At 37.0% G+C, this 13,788-nt stretch overlaps 3 protein-coding genes across 4 annotated transcripts; all 3 read left to right on the plus strand.

Annotated features, from left to right (window-relative positions):
- The first annotated feature begins 547 nt into the window (after positions 1-547).
- Positions 548-6,789, plus strand: LOC103837093 (BURP domain protein RD22). The gene is made up of 3 exons (XM_009113422.3): positions 548-4,729; positions 5,157-5,854; positions 6,235-6,789. Exons 1-3 carry the CDS (start codon positions 4,591-4,593, stop codon positions 6,559-6,561), a joined length of 1,164 nt encoding a protein of 387 aa, XP_009111670.2. The 5' UTR covers positions 548-4,590; the 3' UTR covers positions 6,562-6,789.
- A 632-nt stretch (positions 6,790-7,421) lies between these two features.
- LOC103837188 lies at positions 7,422-8,697 on the plus strand. Its single transcript, XM_018654293.1, has 2 exons — positions 7,422-7,530; positions 7,574-8,697. Exons 1-2 carry the CDS (start codon positions 7,422-7,424, stop codon positions 8,695-8,697), a joined length of 1,233 nt encoding a protein of 410 aa, XP_018509809.1.
- A 339-nt stretch (positions 8,698-9,036) lies between these two features.
- On the plus strand, positions 9,037-13,780 carry LOC103837092 (protein ANTI-SILENCING 1). Of its 2 annotated transcripts, none has more exons than XM_009113420.3 (11): positions 9,037-9,574; positions 9,753-10,129; positions 10,281-10,449; positions 10,526-11,625; positions 11,793-11,819; positions 12,110-12,202; positions 12,322-12,400; positions 12,543-12,633; positions 12,752-12,842; positions 12,943-13,115; positions 13,348-13,780. In XM_009113420.3, the coding sequence occupies exons 2-11, from the start codon at positions 9,782-9,784 to the stop codon at positions 13,463-13,465; spliced, it is 2,289 nt and encodes a 762-aa protein (XP_009111668.1). In that variant the 5' UTR covers positions 9,037-9,574; positions 9,753-9,781; the 3' UTR covers positions 13,466-13,780. The 2 variants fall into 2 exon arrangements, with proteins under 2 accessions (XP_009111668.1, XP_009111669.1); XM_009113421.3 differs by having other exon boundaries at positions 9,047-9,574; positions 12,943-13,059.
- Positions 13,781-13,788: the final 8 nt, after the last annotated feature.

Genomic DNA, 13,788 nt, shown 5'->3' on the forward strand with positions numbered 1-13,788 from the left:
TATTAATCCTACAACATGTGTTCTTTGCAACGCAATACATGAAAAGTTTCGGTCTACTGGAATTGCATTGATGTTTATGAAATGGAGTTTAGCTATGCTTATTAATTTAAGTCTAATTAACTGTTTTGATTAAACTTTTTAGTCTTTGAAAGGTTTTTTATAAACTTTCTTGGGGCTTTCAAAGACCTCTGCTTTAATTAGCTATCTTAGATGCATTAGATCTTAATTTTTTTCAATGTCAAAAACTGTATATCAAGATAATGAAAACATAGTCATAAAATATGAAAATAAATAGACGATTTAATCGTTAACTGGAATACTATGTATTTATTCGAAAATGTGCATTTTTTGCACACTTAATCATGACTTGAACATATCATCAATAACAAATCATTACTTTATTTGTTTTGGTGATATAGTTATTAATATTATGTTACCTAAGAATCATATATAATATCATGGTGGGAGTAATATTCTTGCAAAACTGTCATAATTTTGTTTAATTGAGATTCTTAAACATTTTTATTAATTGATATTAATATTTAGCTGTAAATTTCATGCAGGTATGCTTACATCACGGTAAGCTTACTATCTATGGTGAAATCACTCGAAATTTCTCAAAATTGTGAACAACACTTTTTAAAATAGTTTATGTATTGCTAGAAATGCTAGTGGTAAATGTGAGAAACGCGTCAACTGATGTGATGAAAGTTACTCTTCAAGATACAATAATAACAAACAAAAATCAATCAATCAGTTGTTCTTGCCTTGCATCTTTTCATCCATCTTCAATGAATGTATAATCAGCATCAGTTCATTTACTCTTAAAAGAAACCACAATAAATAACATGTTTAGCTTACAAAAACCATGATACGAAAGGTCGTCACATATAATAATGCTCCATTCTTGTTATTTTACGAAAGATAGGTTGAAAGAGTTCGCTAGGTGGAAGAATTTTGCTTAAAACTTAAAAAGCCTCTCATATATTGAATCTGAGAATGAGTTAGCGACTTTGCATGCCAGGGTCAGATAGTATACATTGAAAGCATGTGTGATAAAACTAGTGCTGCAAAAGGGAAGAAAATACTAGGGTTACAAAATTTAAAAAGAATAGAAAATAGTGTTACATATTGGCATATTGGAAAGATTACATACTTCATATTCTACGGCAGTGTTAATCCAACAATTCTACGTAGAGTTTTCCATGTAATCTTTTTTTTATCAACAGTTTTCCATGTAATTATTCTTACTAATAATTGATGATTGTTAAACATTTCATATTGAAAAAGTGTAGCTACATTGATGGTTTATCTAGTCTCTTTTGTTGAGGGAGATGAAAGCACGTGAAACCATGACTCCTATCACTAGCTATTGTCTTTCATACCATTGATGGTTTATCTAGCCTCTTTCTTTGTTGACATGGGATTCAGTTACAAACTTTTTCTAAGTATAAGACTTCAGATCTTATCTTGTAATCGTTTATATTTTAATTTGAAGGCTTTTAGTAAAAAAAAAAATGTAGCTACATACGGATGCATATGTGAAAAAACCTGATGAGTAGACACAAACCTTTCTCTCTCTCTCACACACACACACATGCCAAGAGATGAGACAAAGATTCTATAGTGGAAGTAAGTGTAGGAATGAGGTGCATAGAGTGGTCCTAGCTAAAAGTTCTCAGAAGATACTAATGCCTTCCCAGTGAAATGCAAGCCATTAAGATTACGAAAGAGATATCTCTTCACTTTAGGGTCCACTCTTCTTCTACCCTTTTTCCTTTAATAGGTCAATCGAAGAAGACGGATCGTGATCATGCATGCTCATTATTTGATATTTGTTTCTCTCTTCTATTTTTCTTTCCTAGCGTACATACAAGAGAAAGAACAAGTGCTTAGATTCCAATATAGTATACACACGTATATTTATTAGTATGGGATCATTATGTTCATCCTACTCAACAAAACATTTCTTGAAAACACCATTTTCTACAAGTCATTCATTCTCTTCAATATTGAATAGCCCAATTAAAAGTCAATGTTTGCAAATATAGATATCGAATTTTTGAAAGAAAATCTACAGTTTGTTCCCATTTTATCTGAATTTATTCCTTTTGTTTATATTCCATTTTATTCATCATTTATATGATACTTTTACTGTTGCTAGTCTTTGTCGCTAAGCCGTGTATACAAACTAGACAAAGACTTGTGAGTTTTTTGTTACTTTATGAAAATAGAATGTACCTTCTGTTCTAACCTGTATTCCCGTAATTCGTTGTCACATTTTGTTGATAGTTGACCAACATCTTTTTCAATGCGTAGTTACGACGTAAAACTAAGGTGGTTGTCAGTTTATGTCTTAAAAATAGTATGGTTACGTAACTTGTGTTTGCTAGATACATTATATTATACTATATACTATCACCCGTTAAACTACTAGTGGTTTTATGCATCAGGCCTAATGTGCATTGTTGCTCGTTTCTTTACTTTGTCTATTGAGATTTTTAGTAATGAACTAATCAACCGTGGAACAGTCAAAGTGTTACTGTATAAATTAATTAAGTCTGATACTTAAAAATTAAAATTGGAGCATATAGAGTTGTGGGCCCAATGATTGGTGAAAGCATGACAGTGTGATAACACTCACTCTCCTAGATTATCATTTCTTTATATATGCTTTTCAGTTTTCATTTTATTTATTTTACTAGTAAGAAAACGTGAGTGTACTATTTGAGTAAACTTATTTTCTATTGAGTGTAGTTCCAAATTTGATGATAACAAAAAAAGAAACGTTACAATAAGTATTCAATTTCACATGGTTTTGGTCATTCCTATATACTGTTTATGTTTTAAAGTGGTATGGGTTTTTGTCCATGATTGATTTCGGGCCTTTTGGATAAGGCCCATCGTTTCTTCAGTTAGATTTTATTAGTTTTAAAATTTTAATTATGTGTCAAAAAAAAATTAATATATAAAAGCTATACTGCAATAGCATCTACGAGAGTTTATATAGACTAGTTATTAGGAGTTTTAAGGCCTTTGCAATGCTAAATTGGAGGGAGACGTTTCAGGATTTGCGGAATTATAAGTGACGGAGAGTTAGCGTGATAGATTTGAGGAATAAATGTGTCATCTTCTATACGTAGAACTTATAAGATGTATGAGATGAAATGAGTTATCATTGAAGAACGTTCCACACCAACAAAATTTGGAGTCATTCTTGTGCTATGCACGTAAGAGGCTAACTAAATTCACATTATATTTAGTCTTTGTATTTGGCCAGGGGATTGTACATTTGTACTGAAAGCATGCATTAAATTAGATGCACTGGCTTTCGCTTGCTATAGATTGTCAAACACTTTCAGCGATTGTCTTCATCTTTTTGTGGTTTAGAAATTTCTCACGTCTAAATATTAAACATATTTTGTGTGTGTACGTGTGTGGCCGCCTTGGTTGGGGAGTTTCCTACTAAATTATTAGCACGAAGTAAAATCAATAAACATTGAATACAATCGCTGTACACTTATTCTCCAACAATGGATGAAAATAAAAAGTCGATAATAATAAAAACGAATGTAATGGTTGTAATGGTAAGCCATTAATGAGTTAGTTGTTTGTTTTAGTTTTCTCATTGTCTCAAAAGTCCACACCAAAGTTATGACTACCACCATATCCCTCGTATCTGGTTTGATTTTGAAACTTTTTGCGATCGGACTTAAGAAATACATGGCCACATGATACCGAATAAGTACTTAGAACCATCGATCCAAACATACGGGAGACCGTCCTTCAATAATGGTAGTTTGATTTGGATATACTTAATTAATTTAAAAATGGAAAATTATCATAAGGATTTTATCAAAGAGCACATTCTCATGTGCAAATTTTTGCTCTATGCGGATATGTTCTTTGGAGATGCCAAAATCAACTGCTGGATAGTAAATGGGGACATATGCACCAAGGGAGAAAATATCAAGATCTCGAGGAATACATAGAGAATGCTTCAATATCTAACTTTTTATTTTGTGAAATTATTATTTTCCGCCCACATGCATTGTTATGTTCAAAGATGGATTGTACGTCATGAAGAACATAGCAGATGCATAGAGGATCATTGTCTTAATTATATGGAACATGTCGGTCCATTAATATAACAAACTTATAAAAACAAATGCTAGAGAGCATGAGAAAAAAATAGTAACAAACTTTGGTTTTTCTTAATCGATTGATGTCAACTATAGAATTGCTGCAAGACAACAACAACAACATCACAAAGAAGTACCATCTTGAATGAAAGAAAGAAAACAACGTCTTGTACGTGTAACATAACACACCGAAAAAGAACTGGTGAAATTAAAAACACATGGACACAAAGAGCATTGAAGGAGTAGAAGGCCAGTGGTAGTTAGGGAGTGATGTGGTATAATTAATCGGCCCTAATAGACTGGTAAGTGTTAACCGTCTATATCCATACTAATAAATTCAACCTCAGAACTTTCTACTAAACCCCTTTTACTATAAATTCTAAGTACACTCCCACTTCTTCTCCTCAAGTTCATCTAAGCTCCAATTTATATTCTAACTCCTACAAAAATGGCCACTCGTCTTCCATTGATCTGTCTTCTTGTTTCAGTCACGGCGGTTGCGGCTGACTTATCACCGGATCGTTACTGGAACACAGCCTTACCAAACACTCCCATTCCAAACTCTCTCCGCCATCTCTTTACGCCAGGTTAAAATTTATTTTACTTCACCAATTTAATTTTTTTTTTCTAGTCTTTCACCACTATTCCTAAATATTTAAGGACCCTCTTCTATTTTCTCTTGTTTGTATCGGTTTTTCCATTTAAATATATAAGGCAGATACAAAAAAGGGAATTTAATTATGTTCTTAAGTTGTAAACGATTTTAAACAACTAGATAAAAGGCTACATCATGTGTAATTTTTTTTAAATATGAATAAATTTAACATTCTTAAAAAAAAAACGTAGACCTAAATGCAAAGAAAGATGTGTTTGACTTGTACTTATTACAATTTCTATATATATATTTGAAGTTATGTGTACCAAGCTGTTTGGCTACACAATCTTTGATAATTTGTGAACCTGTACCCTAGTAGCAAACAAATGTCTACGTACCAAATTATTTTGTTGTTGCAGATTTCACCGATGAGAAAAGCACCAACGTCCAAGTAGGGAAAGGAGGCGTGAACGTCAACGCCGGAAAAGGTAAACCCGGCGGAGGAACCGCCGTGAACGTTGGAAAAGGAGGTGTCCACGTGGACACTGGCAAGGGTAAGGGAACACACGTGAGCGTTAGCGGCGGAAAAGGTCCGGGCGGAGGCGTAGGCGTCCATACCGGGAAACCGGGAAAGAGAACGGACGTAGGAGTGGGCAAAGGCGGCGTTATAGTGCACACGCGCCACAAGGGCAAGCCGGTTTACGTCGGTGTGAAACCAGGACCAAACCCTTTTGTGTATAACTATGCAGCGAGTAAGACTCAGCTCCACGACGATCCCAAAGCGGCTCTCTTCTTCTTGGAGAAGGACATGGTTCCCGGGAAAGAAATGAACCTCAGGTTTAATGCGGAGGACGGTTACCACGGAAAAACGTCGTTCTTGCCACGTGGGGAGGCGGAAACGGTGCCGTTTGGGTCGGAGAAGTTTTCAGAGATCTTGAAGACTTTCTCGGTTAAACCCGGTTCGGGAGAGGCTGAGATGATGAAGAAAACTATTGAGGAGTGTGAAGCCAAAAGAGTTGGTGGAGAGGAGAAGTATTGTGCTACGTCTTTGGAGTCAATGGTTGATTTTAGCGTTTCTAAACTTGGCAAAGATCATGTTCGTGCAGTTTCCACTGAGGTAAATAAACCAATCTCCTCTTTCTACGGTTTAGGATTAGGCTTAGATCAAAACTAAATTCAATATTTGTACTTTAGTTTGGTTATGCTTGATTTTGTTAAATTTGAAGACGTTTCAATATTTTAGGTTTGAATTCAGTTTGACTTCAGCTAATACTTAATTTATTGCAGCATGGTTACATTATTTCTTCTTAATGTAAATATATAAACATACAAATTTTTGTTTGGTAGGTTCAGTTTAGTAATAATTAAATGTTAAGACATATTCAAGTAATTTGCTTCGGTTAAGATTCATTTGATTTATATGTCCACGCGTACTGTGCTATGTCTATCTAATTTTCTGGTTGATCAACGTCATATACGTAACCTTGGTTTTCACAGGTGGCTCAGAAGAATGCACCGATGCAGAAGTACAAAATCGCAGGAGCTGGAGTAAAGAAGTTGTCGGACGACAAGTCAGTGGTGTGTCACAAACAGAAGTACCCATTCGCAGTGTTCTACTGCCACAAGGCGATGATGACGAGCGTTTACGCGGTTCCGCTCGAAGGAGAGAACGGGTTGCGGGCTAAGGCGGTTGCCGTATGCCACAAGAACACCTCAGCCTGGAACCCAAACCACTTGGCCTTCAAAGTCCTTAAGGTTAAGCCTGGGACCGTTCCGGTCTGCCATTTCCTCCCTGAAACCCATGTTGTTTGGTTCAGCTACTAGATATGCTTTTTTATATTGCGTGTTATCCAATAATGTTTGAGACAATCTATCTTTTAGGATGTTTAATATACCTATATATACATATAGTAATGTGTGATTTTCCATATAATCAAAGACCGATTGTATCTATATGTTTTTAGTTTCCTTTACCTAGTCTTTTATGACCTACGTGCTTCTTGTCGTTTGGCAAAAACATACAATAAAACTGATCAAGTAGATGTTCGTATAGTGGTACTAATTCAATTTCATTCAGAAATAGTAATTTACATCTTAAATACAATAGTATCAACTATTAGTTCTAAACACCTGATCAAATTCATGCTTGTGCTCGGCAACTTTATGTCGACAAAATTGTCTGATACATTTTTTTTTTGCACAATTATGAAATAAGACGTTTGAATGAACTTTTATGTAGTTTCTGAGATATTTTTGTAAATAACTCAGTATCATTTAACTTTCACGTTTTATTCATTAGAAATTTGCTAGCTACATTTTTAGTTATTTACTCAACAAACAAAATCTAGAATGTGTAATAGGAAAATAAGGAGGCTAGACAAAATCTTGAATGTATACCATAAAAAAGCTAAAACTAAAATTCAAGCATAGTTTGACCGCACCAAACGATTTCAACGCTGATTAGACTATATGAAACTTGAGGGTCTGGGGTAGAATAATCAAATTCAATTCAATTCAGTTCAATAATGTTGACAGAATTGTCTGATACATTATAATTTTTTTTTTGCTGAATTTTGAAATCTTACTGAACTAACTTTTATGTAGTCAAAGCCTTTGAATTCCAGAAAGTTAAACCTTGTCAGCTGTGAACCTCTGATCCATCAAATAAAAAAGAGACTTTCCTCATGGTCAGTCAAATCCTTATCTTTCGCTGGAAGACTACTGCTAATAAAAACAGTGATAGCAGGAATTACTACCTTTTGGTGCTCGGCTTTCATTCTTCCCAAAGCTTGCGTGAACCGGATAAACTCTTTATGTAGTGTGTTTCTTTGGAAAGGGGATATCACAAGCCACAACACCGCAAGGGTAGCTTGGGAGACTGTCGTGTTAACTAAGCAGCAAGGTGGTCTTGGTGTAAAGGACCTCCAAACATGGAACAAAGCATGCTGTTTGAAACTTGTGTGGCTTCTGTTTTTCAGGTCTGGCTCGATCTGGGTTGCATGGTTTATAGAGGTAATCCTTAAAGGCTCAATACACAACTATTGGACAACCAAACCGAAGGCTTCCTTCTCCTGGCTCGCAAACAAGTTGCTCAAGCTCAAAGATGTAGTCTTCCCGCTCATCAAGCTTCGACTGGAGAATGGTACGTCGGCACGGTTCTGGTTTGATAATTGGTCGCCTTTTGGAAGCATTGCTACCTATCTCAACTTGACTGGCTCAAGACTTGGCATCCCACTATCTGCAACGGTAGCTTCCCTCTATAGGAACGGTAACTGGCGTCTCCCACCTGCAAGATCAGAGCAACAAACCCAACTTCAGATTCACTTGACGACTGTCAATTTAACTTCAGATAAAGACTTCTTCGAATGGGAAATTGATAGTAGGGTCACCACCACCTTCTCAACTGGTGATGTCTATACTTATCTTAGAGGACCAGTGAATGAGGTTGACTGGGCTACTGTGGTTTGGAACTCTTATGGGATCCCTCGTCACAACTTCCACACATGGCTAATGATTTTGGATAGGTGCCCGACGAGAGATCGCTTGCTTCGTTGGGGAATCTCAGTTTCACATCTCTGCTTGCTGTGTAACAATGCTTCTGAGAGCCGTGATCACATCTATTTCGACTGCAACTTCTCCTTCGACTTATGGGCAATAAGCGCGAGGAGATGTGGGCTCACTCCAAACCGTTCCTGGTCAGACACCATCACGCAACTGAGAAGCCTCCCAATGGACCGTTCATCGAGACCTCATAGACTTCTTGTCCTCCTAGCTTGGCAATCTACGATCTATTGGGTCTGGAATGAGAGAAACGCACGGTTGCACTCTAACATCTACCGCTCCGTCGACTCTCTCTTCAAAACTATCGATCTTCAGATTAGAAACAGAACTCAGAGTTTCCGGGTGACTAACCCCAGACTGTCTTCCCAACTATTACAGTCCTGGATCCGACTTGCATGATCTAAAACAGGTCCCGATCTTCCCTCTGAAATCTCCGTCTCACCCCAACTCTTTCTGCGTTCTTTGGAAGAAGAAAACAAACTGTCGTTCGGTTTTCTCCAACTTTGATTTTGGTAATATGGGCCAAATATCAGTTCTAAACTATGAGTTTCTTAGTGGGTTTGTATTTTTAACTTAAGTCCAACGGACTTGTAAACATTTTTATTTTTCTTTGCAGTTAATTTGAAAGCCAATTTTCAAAAAAAAAAACTTTTATGTAGTTAAACAAACCATGTATCCTTTAATTTCCACCGTTTTATTCATTAGAAAAAAATATTTGCTAGCTTAGTTTTTATTTACTTACTCAACAAACAAAATCTAGAATGTGTGCTAGGGAAAAAAAAAATCTTGAATGTATTATTAAAAAGCTAGAAAAACAAAACTAAAATTCAAAACATAAGTTTGACCGAACCAAACGATTTCAACGCAGAGTCAAGGGTAAAATAGACAATTCGATGAAATAGGTCCTACTCATAAATAGGGGTAGATTAGTCAATTTACAAGACTAATATGAGTAAAAGTGAATTAAACACGATTAGTAGTAAGTTACTTGAACAGCAACATGCAGCAGAGTAGCGGAGCAAAAAAAGCCTTACGACTACGACGACGCTCACACTCTCCTCCCGCCTCCTTCGGGAACTGCGATCTTACCATAAATAGCAAAACTCGATTTTCTTCCCCCGGAGATTCAGTATAAGGTGGCTACTGCAGAGCGACAGAGAGAGAGAGAGAGAGAGAGCACGAAGGAAGCAGAGTGTGGTCGATCAAACTCGCAAATTAGGGTTTCGTCTAGTACATTGCCGTTGCTCACTGTTCAGGATCCCGAATCCTTTCCTCTGTTCGTGCCCTCTCATTGTTCGATTACTTGATTATGAACTGTCGTTTTGATTTTCTGTTTTTGGATTTTTCTGAGATTATTTGTATTTTTAAAATTTAGAAAAAATGAAGTTGAGTGGTGAACTTATTATGTTTGTGTTCACTGTGGGCTCCTTTTTTGTTTGTTTGTGTGTTAATAGGAGAAAGAAACACATGCTTCATTTGAATAATGGAGAAGAAGTCAGATGGCCTACCATTTAAGTGGGGTAAAAGGAGAGGACCTTGTGTAGAAGACAAGGATGTTCAGTACTATGAATCTTTCACTTACGGTGGTTGTGAGTACCGTCTTTATGACTGTGTCTCAGTTGGAGACTCCCCCCGTGTGTTCTTTGTTGGCAAGATCATTAAAATGTGGGAGTATACTGATCAGCGTCAAGACCCGAGGAGAGTTGAGTTGCTTTGGTTCTTCAAACCCTCTGAGCTTTCCGTGTACCTTGAAGGAGTTGGGGATGTGCTTGCTAACGAGCTCTTCTTGGCTTCTGGGTCTGGTGTTGGCCTCACCAATGAAAACCTATTGGTGAGTAAGTTTTTATCTTTTGCTATATGATGGCATCCAGTTTCTTGCTGACTCATAGACTAGCTATAGTTTGCTGTTTATCTTTATTTGCTGACTCATAGACATACTGGCGTTGGTTTAAAAGGGTATTGATATAACATTATTACACCAGGAAGCAATTTCTGGAAAATGTCGTGTTCTATGCATCTCCAAGGACGTGAGAAATCCACAACCCTCGGAGGAAGAACTCAAGTCGGCCGACTTCCTTTTTCACCGAACGTATGATGTGGGAACTTCCGAAATTTTAGACAAGATAGATGATGAAATCGCTGGAGTTGATGGTACATTTTGTTTCTTTCACTAATAACATATTCAGCTATGTGGTTGATAGCTAGTTTGAATCTTTTATTGTTGCAGTTAAATTCATCTTTAACGGAAGAAAAGCTAGAGCTCTGCAAAAAGTGGCGACCGACATACAAGGGACTGCAGATAGTTTGAAACCGAATCATCCTTCAATTAGCGGTTCAGTTATGCAGAATGCACGCAATGCCAGTGATCTCCCTGGTCATAAACAATTGGCTAGGAAACAACCTACACTTGCAGAAGAAAGGTCTAACAAGGATTCTGGTCGGCTTGATGGTGAACTTGACAGACTTAGCGCTTCGGGTTCTAGGAGAAATGATTGCCATGGAAGGAAAGACCAAGACGATGAGGTTCGAAAGCAATTGGCTAAACAAAAACCAAGGCTTGCTGATGAAAGATGCAGTAAAGATTCTCACTGTGTGGATGACATGCTTCAAAAGAAACGGAGACTAGATGGTTCTCCGCCGAAAATAAGAAGAAAGGATGGTAGAAAAGATACAGAACCTATTAGAAGAGATGCGACGGTCGGAAAATCAAGGCTTGCAGAGGAAAGACGCAGTAATGAGTTTTACGGTTTGGATGTCATGCCTCTAAAGAAACCGAGGCTAGATGGTTCTGTTGCAGTATCAGATGGAAGGAGAAGAGAGTCGCAGAATGATGGTAAAAAAGACATACAAGGTATGAGAAAAGATGTGATGGTGGAAAAATCAAGGCTTGCAGGGGAAAGATGCAGCAAAGATTATTACATGCCTCAGAAGAAACTGGAGGTGAATGGCTCTGCTGTAGTATCAGATGGAAGGTTAAAAATGTCACAGAAGTTAAGTCATGATGGAAGAAAAGATCCTAGAGACAACGTCACCAGAGGGGAAGTAAGTTCCAAGAAGCCTAGCTTCACTGACAAGAACCAATATCTGCGGATACCAAGATGTTCTGAAGGAAAAGAGACCAGACATGTGAGATTTGCTGAAGGAACTGAGACCAGACATGTGAGGTTTTCTGAAGGACAAGAGACAAGGCCTGCAACTGAGAAAGGTCTTATCAAGAAACCCAGCCCTGATTGTAAAATATCAAAACATAGTGAGGAGAAGAGTTTGACAAATGCCGATTACAGAAGACATTATCGAGTCTCCGAAGTGACTCAAAAGCCTAATGTTGTAAGTCTTATATTACTTATGAAACCAATTTTGTATGTGAACCATGCCATACAGTTGGCTGCTTGCGAATTTTCACTTAGAGTATGTTGTTAAACTTCCTTAGATAAAAACGGTGTGGTCATGGCTGTTCCTGATAGTTTTTTTGTATTCCTTTTTCTTGATCGCAGGAAGGAATCAAATGGTTCCGAAAACTTGTAAGTAGTTTGCTTTACCTTCATTATCGAACTTGACATGCTTTGTCTATAATGTGAATAGCGTGACTTGTTTATCTGTTATAGTGATATACTGATATGTTATTAAGCTCGTTTGTAAGCGTTTCCACTTTCTCATCATTTTTACTCTCTGAATCTTCTTCTTTTTTTATTCACGCCTTTGGAGCCTTCTTTAGTCTGGGTGGTTATCAGATTCTGTAAATCATATAAGGAATCACCATCTGGATTTTACATCTGCAGTACTGACTTTAAACTGTTTAAATGATAACCAGAGTTGGGAAGAAGATTTGAGGGATGCAGAAGGGAAAGGGACTCTGGTTGTTCTCAGAAACTTGGATCCTTCTTATACATCTAATGAAGTGGAGGTATTATCCAATTGAGTTTTTTTTTCATTTATATTTTTAGCTGATGTAGCCATCGTCGCTCAAGCTGGTATACCTTTCATGTAAACCTATATCTAACAAATTTTTGAATTATGCTTCAGAATATAGTCTACTCTGCTTTGAATGAGCAATGTACGGCCAGGATGATTGGGCGGACGTCAGCTACTATTCCTCATATCGGTAAGTCCATCACTATACTGGCATCACAAGGGATAAGATGCTGTTCACTTGTGACCGAGATAAATTGACAATCATAGTTCTCACTTATATTCACCACTGGTATAAGGATGATCACAATGGTCTCATGTTTTCCGTTATCCAGGTGAAGCTTTAGTGATATTCGAGACAGTGGATGCTGCAAGAAGGGTAATAAGAAGACTACATGAGGGATGCTTGTTGCTACCAAATGGAAGGTAAGGAGGCTTCACATGTGATTAAAGCTTAGTTACTTTTTTTTTGGTTCACAAAAGCTTAGTTACTTGTATGAACATTCTTATAAATAACTTTTTTTGGGCTTTCCCTACTGGACAGGGTACTTGTTGCTACTAGTGCTAAGGTGAATCCTCCAGCTATGCCTTCATTGCCGTTTCCTGGCCATATCAATGTTCAGCGTCGAGGGAAGGTATATATATTTTCATACTCCTATCCTTAAAACACGTACAAGTAAACAGGAACCACTCTTTAAGCAATGTTTCTTATGTTTTTGTTTATATATTTGCCAGAGAAGCGCTGCGGTTACATCACATTGTTCTCAGGGTAACAACATTGAATTTGAAATGGGCATGGAATGGTGGTTGCACCTACGCATATACAAGCAGATTTGGAAAAGCATACATGAGGTGACCATCTATCACCACTGTTTCCTATGTGATGAACTCTTCCTTGCTCTTCTACGGTAAAAGAAACCAAAATCTTATAAAAAGTTATCTTCTAGTTAAGTTTGTTTAGAGCTACTGATAAGATCTATCACGAAAATTAGGATTTTAAATGTAGTTCCGTCTTTGTTTGGTGTTTTTTCAGTCTTCTGATGTATCATTGTTTCTTTTGTCATTGTGTTATCTGTTTCATGGTAACTCAATGCACTTTCTGTGACTTCTTTAACGCAAATCTTTATACCATAATTGCAGCGACAAATTGAGGAGAAGAAGTTGCAGTTGGATGTCCAGCCGAAACACATTTAGTTTCAGCATCATCTTGTTGTGTTCTAGTGTAAGTAAAAAAAAAACCTGGAGAGGCTATGTCTAACATCTAATGAGTGTGAAGAGTTTTATCTTCTTCTGTTGAAGCACCTGAGAAGGAGAACACAGAGAAGAACAATCACGAGATTTTGTTAGTTTTAGTTGGTGTAGTGTCATTCTTAGAACATGGAGCTGCCGTGTTCATCCAACCCCAACTAACTTTCAACGGTAAAAATCATTTCAGGAAATCAAATCTTGTTTCTTGTCATTAGTATTTTTTGTTGTCGGTAAAGCTGGATTCTAATTGTAAACCAAACTCTTGAAGCTCCTTTGTACATATCATCATCAAATGCTAAAAGAAAACCAAAAGATTTGATAAAAAGAAGGAAA

Source organism: Brassica rapa, chromosome A09, assembly GCF_000309985.2.
Source record: "Brassica rapa cultivar Chiifu-401-42 chromosome A09, CAAS_Brap_v3.01, whole genome shotgun sequence".
NCBI classification, from domain to species: Eukaryota; Viridiplantae; Streptophyta; class Magnoliopsida; order Brassicales; family Brassicaceae; genus Brassica; species Brassica rapa.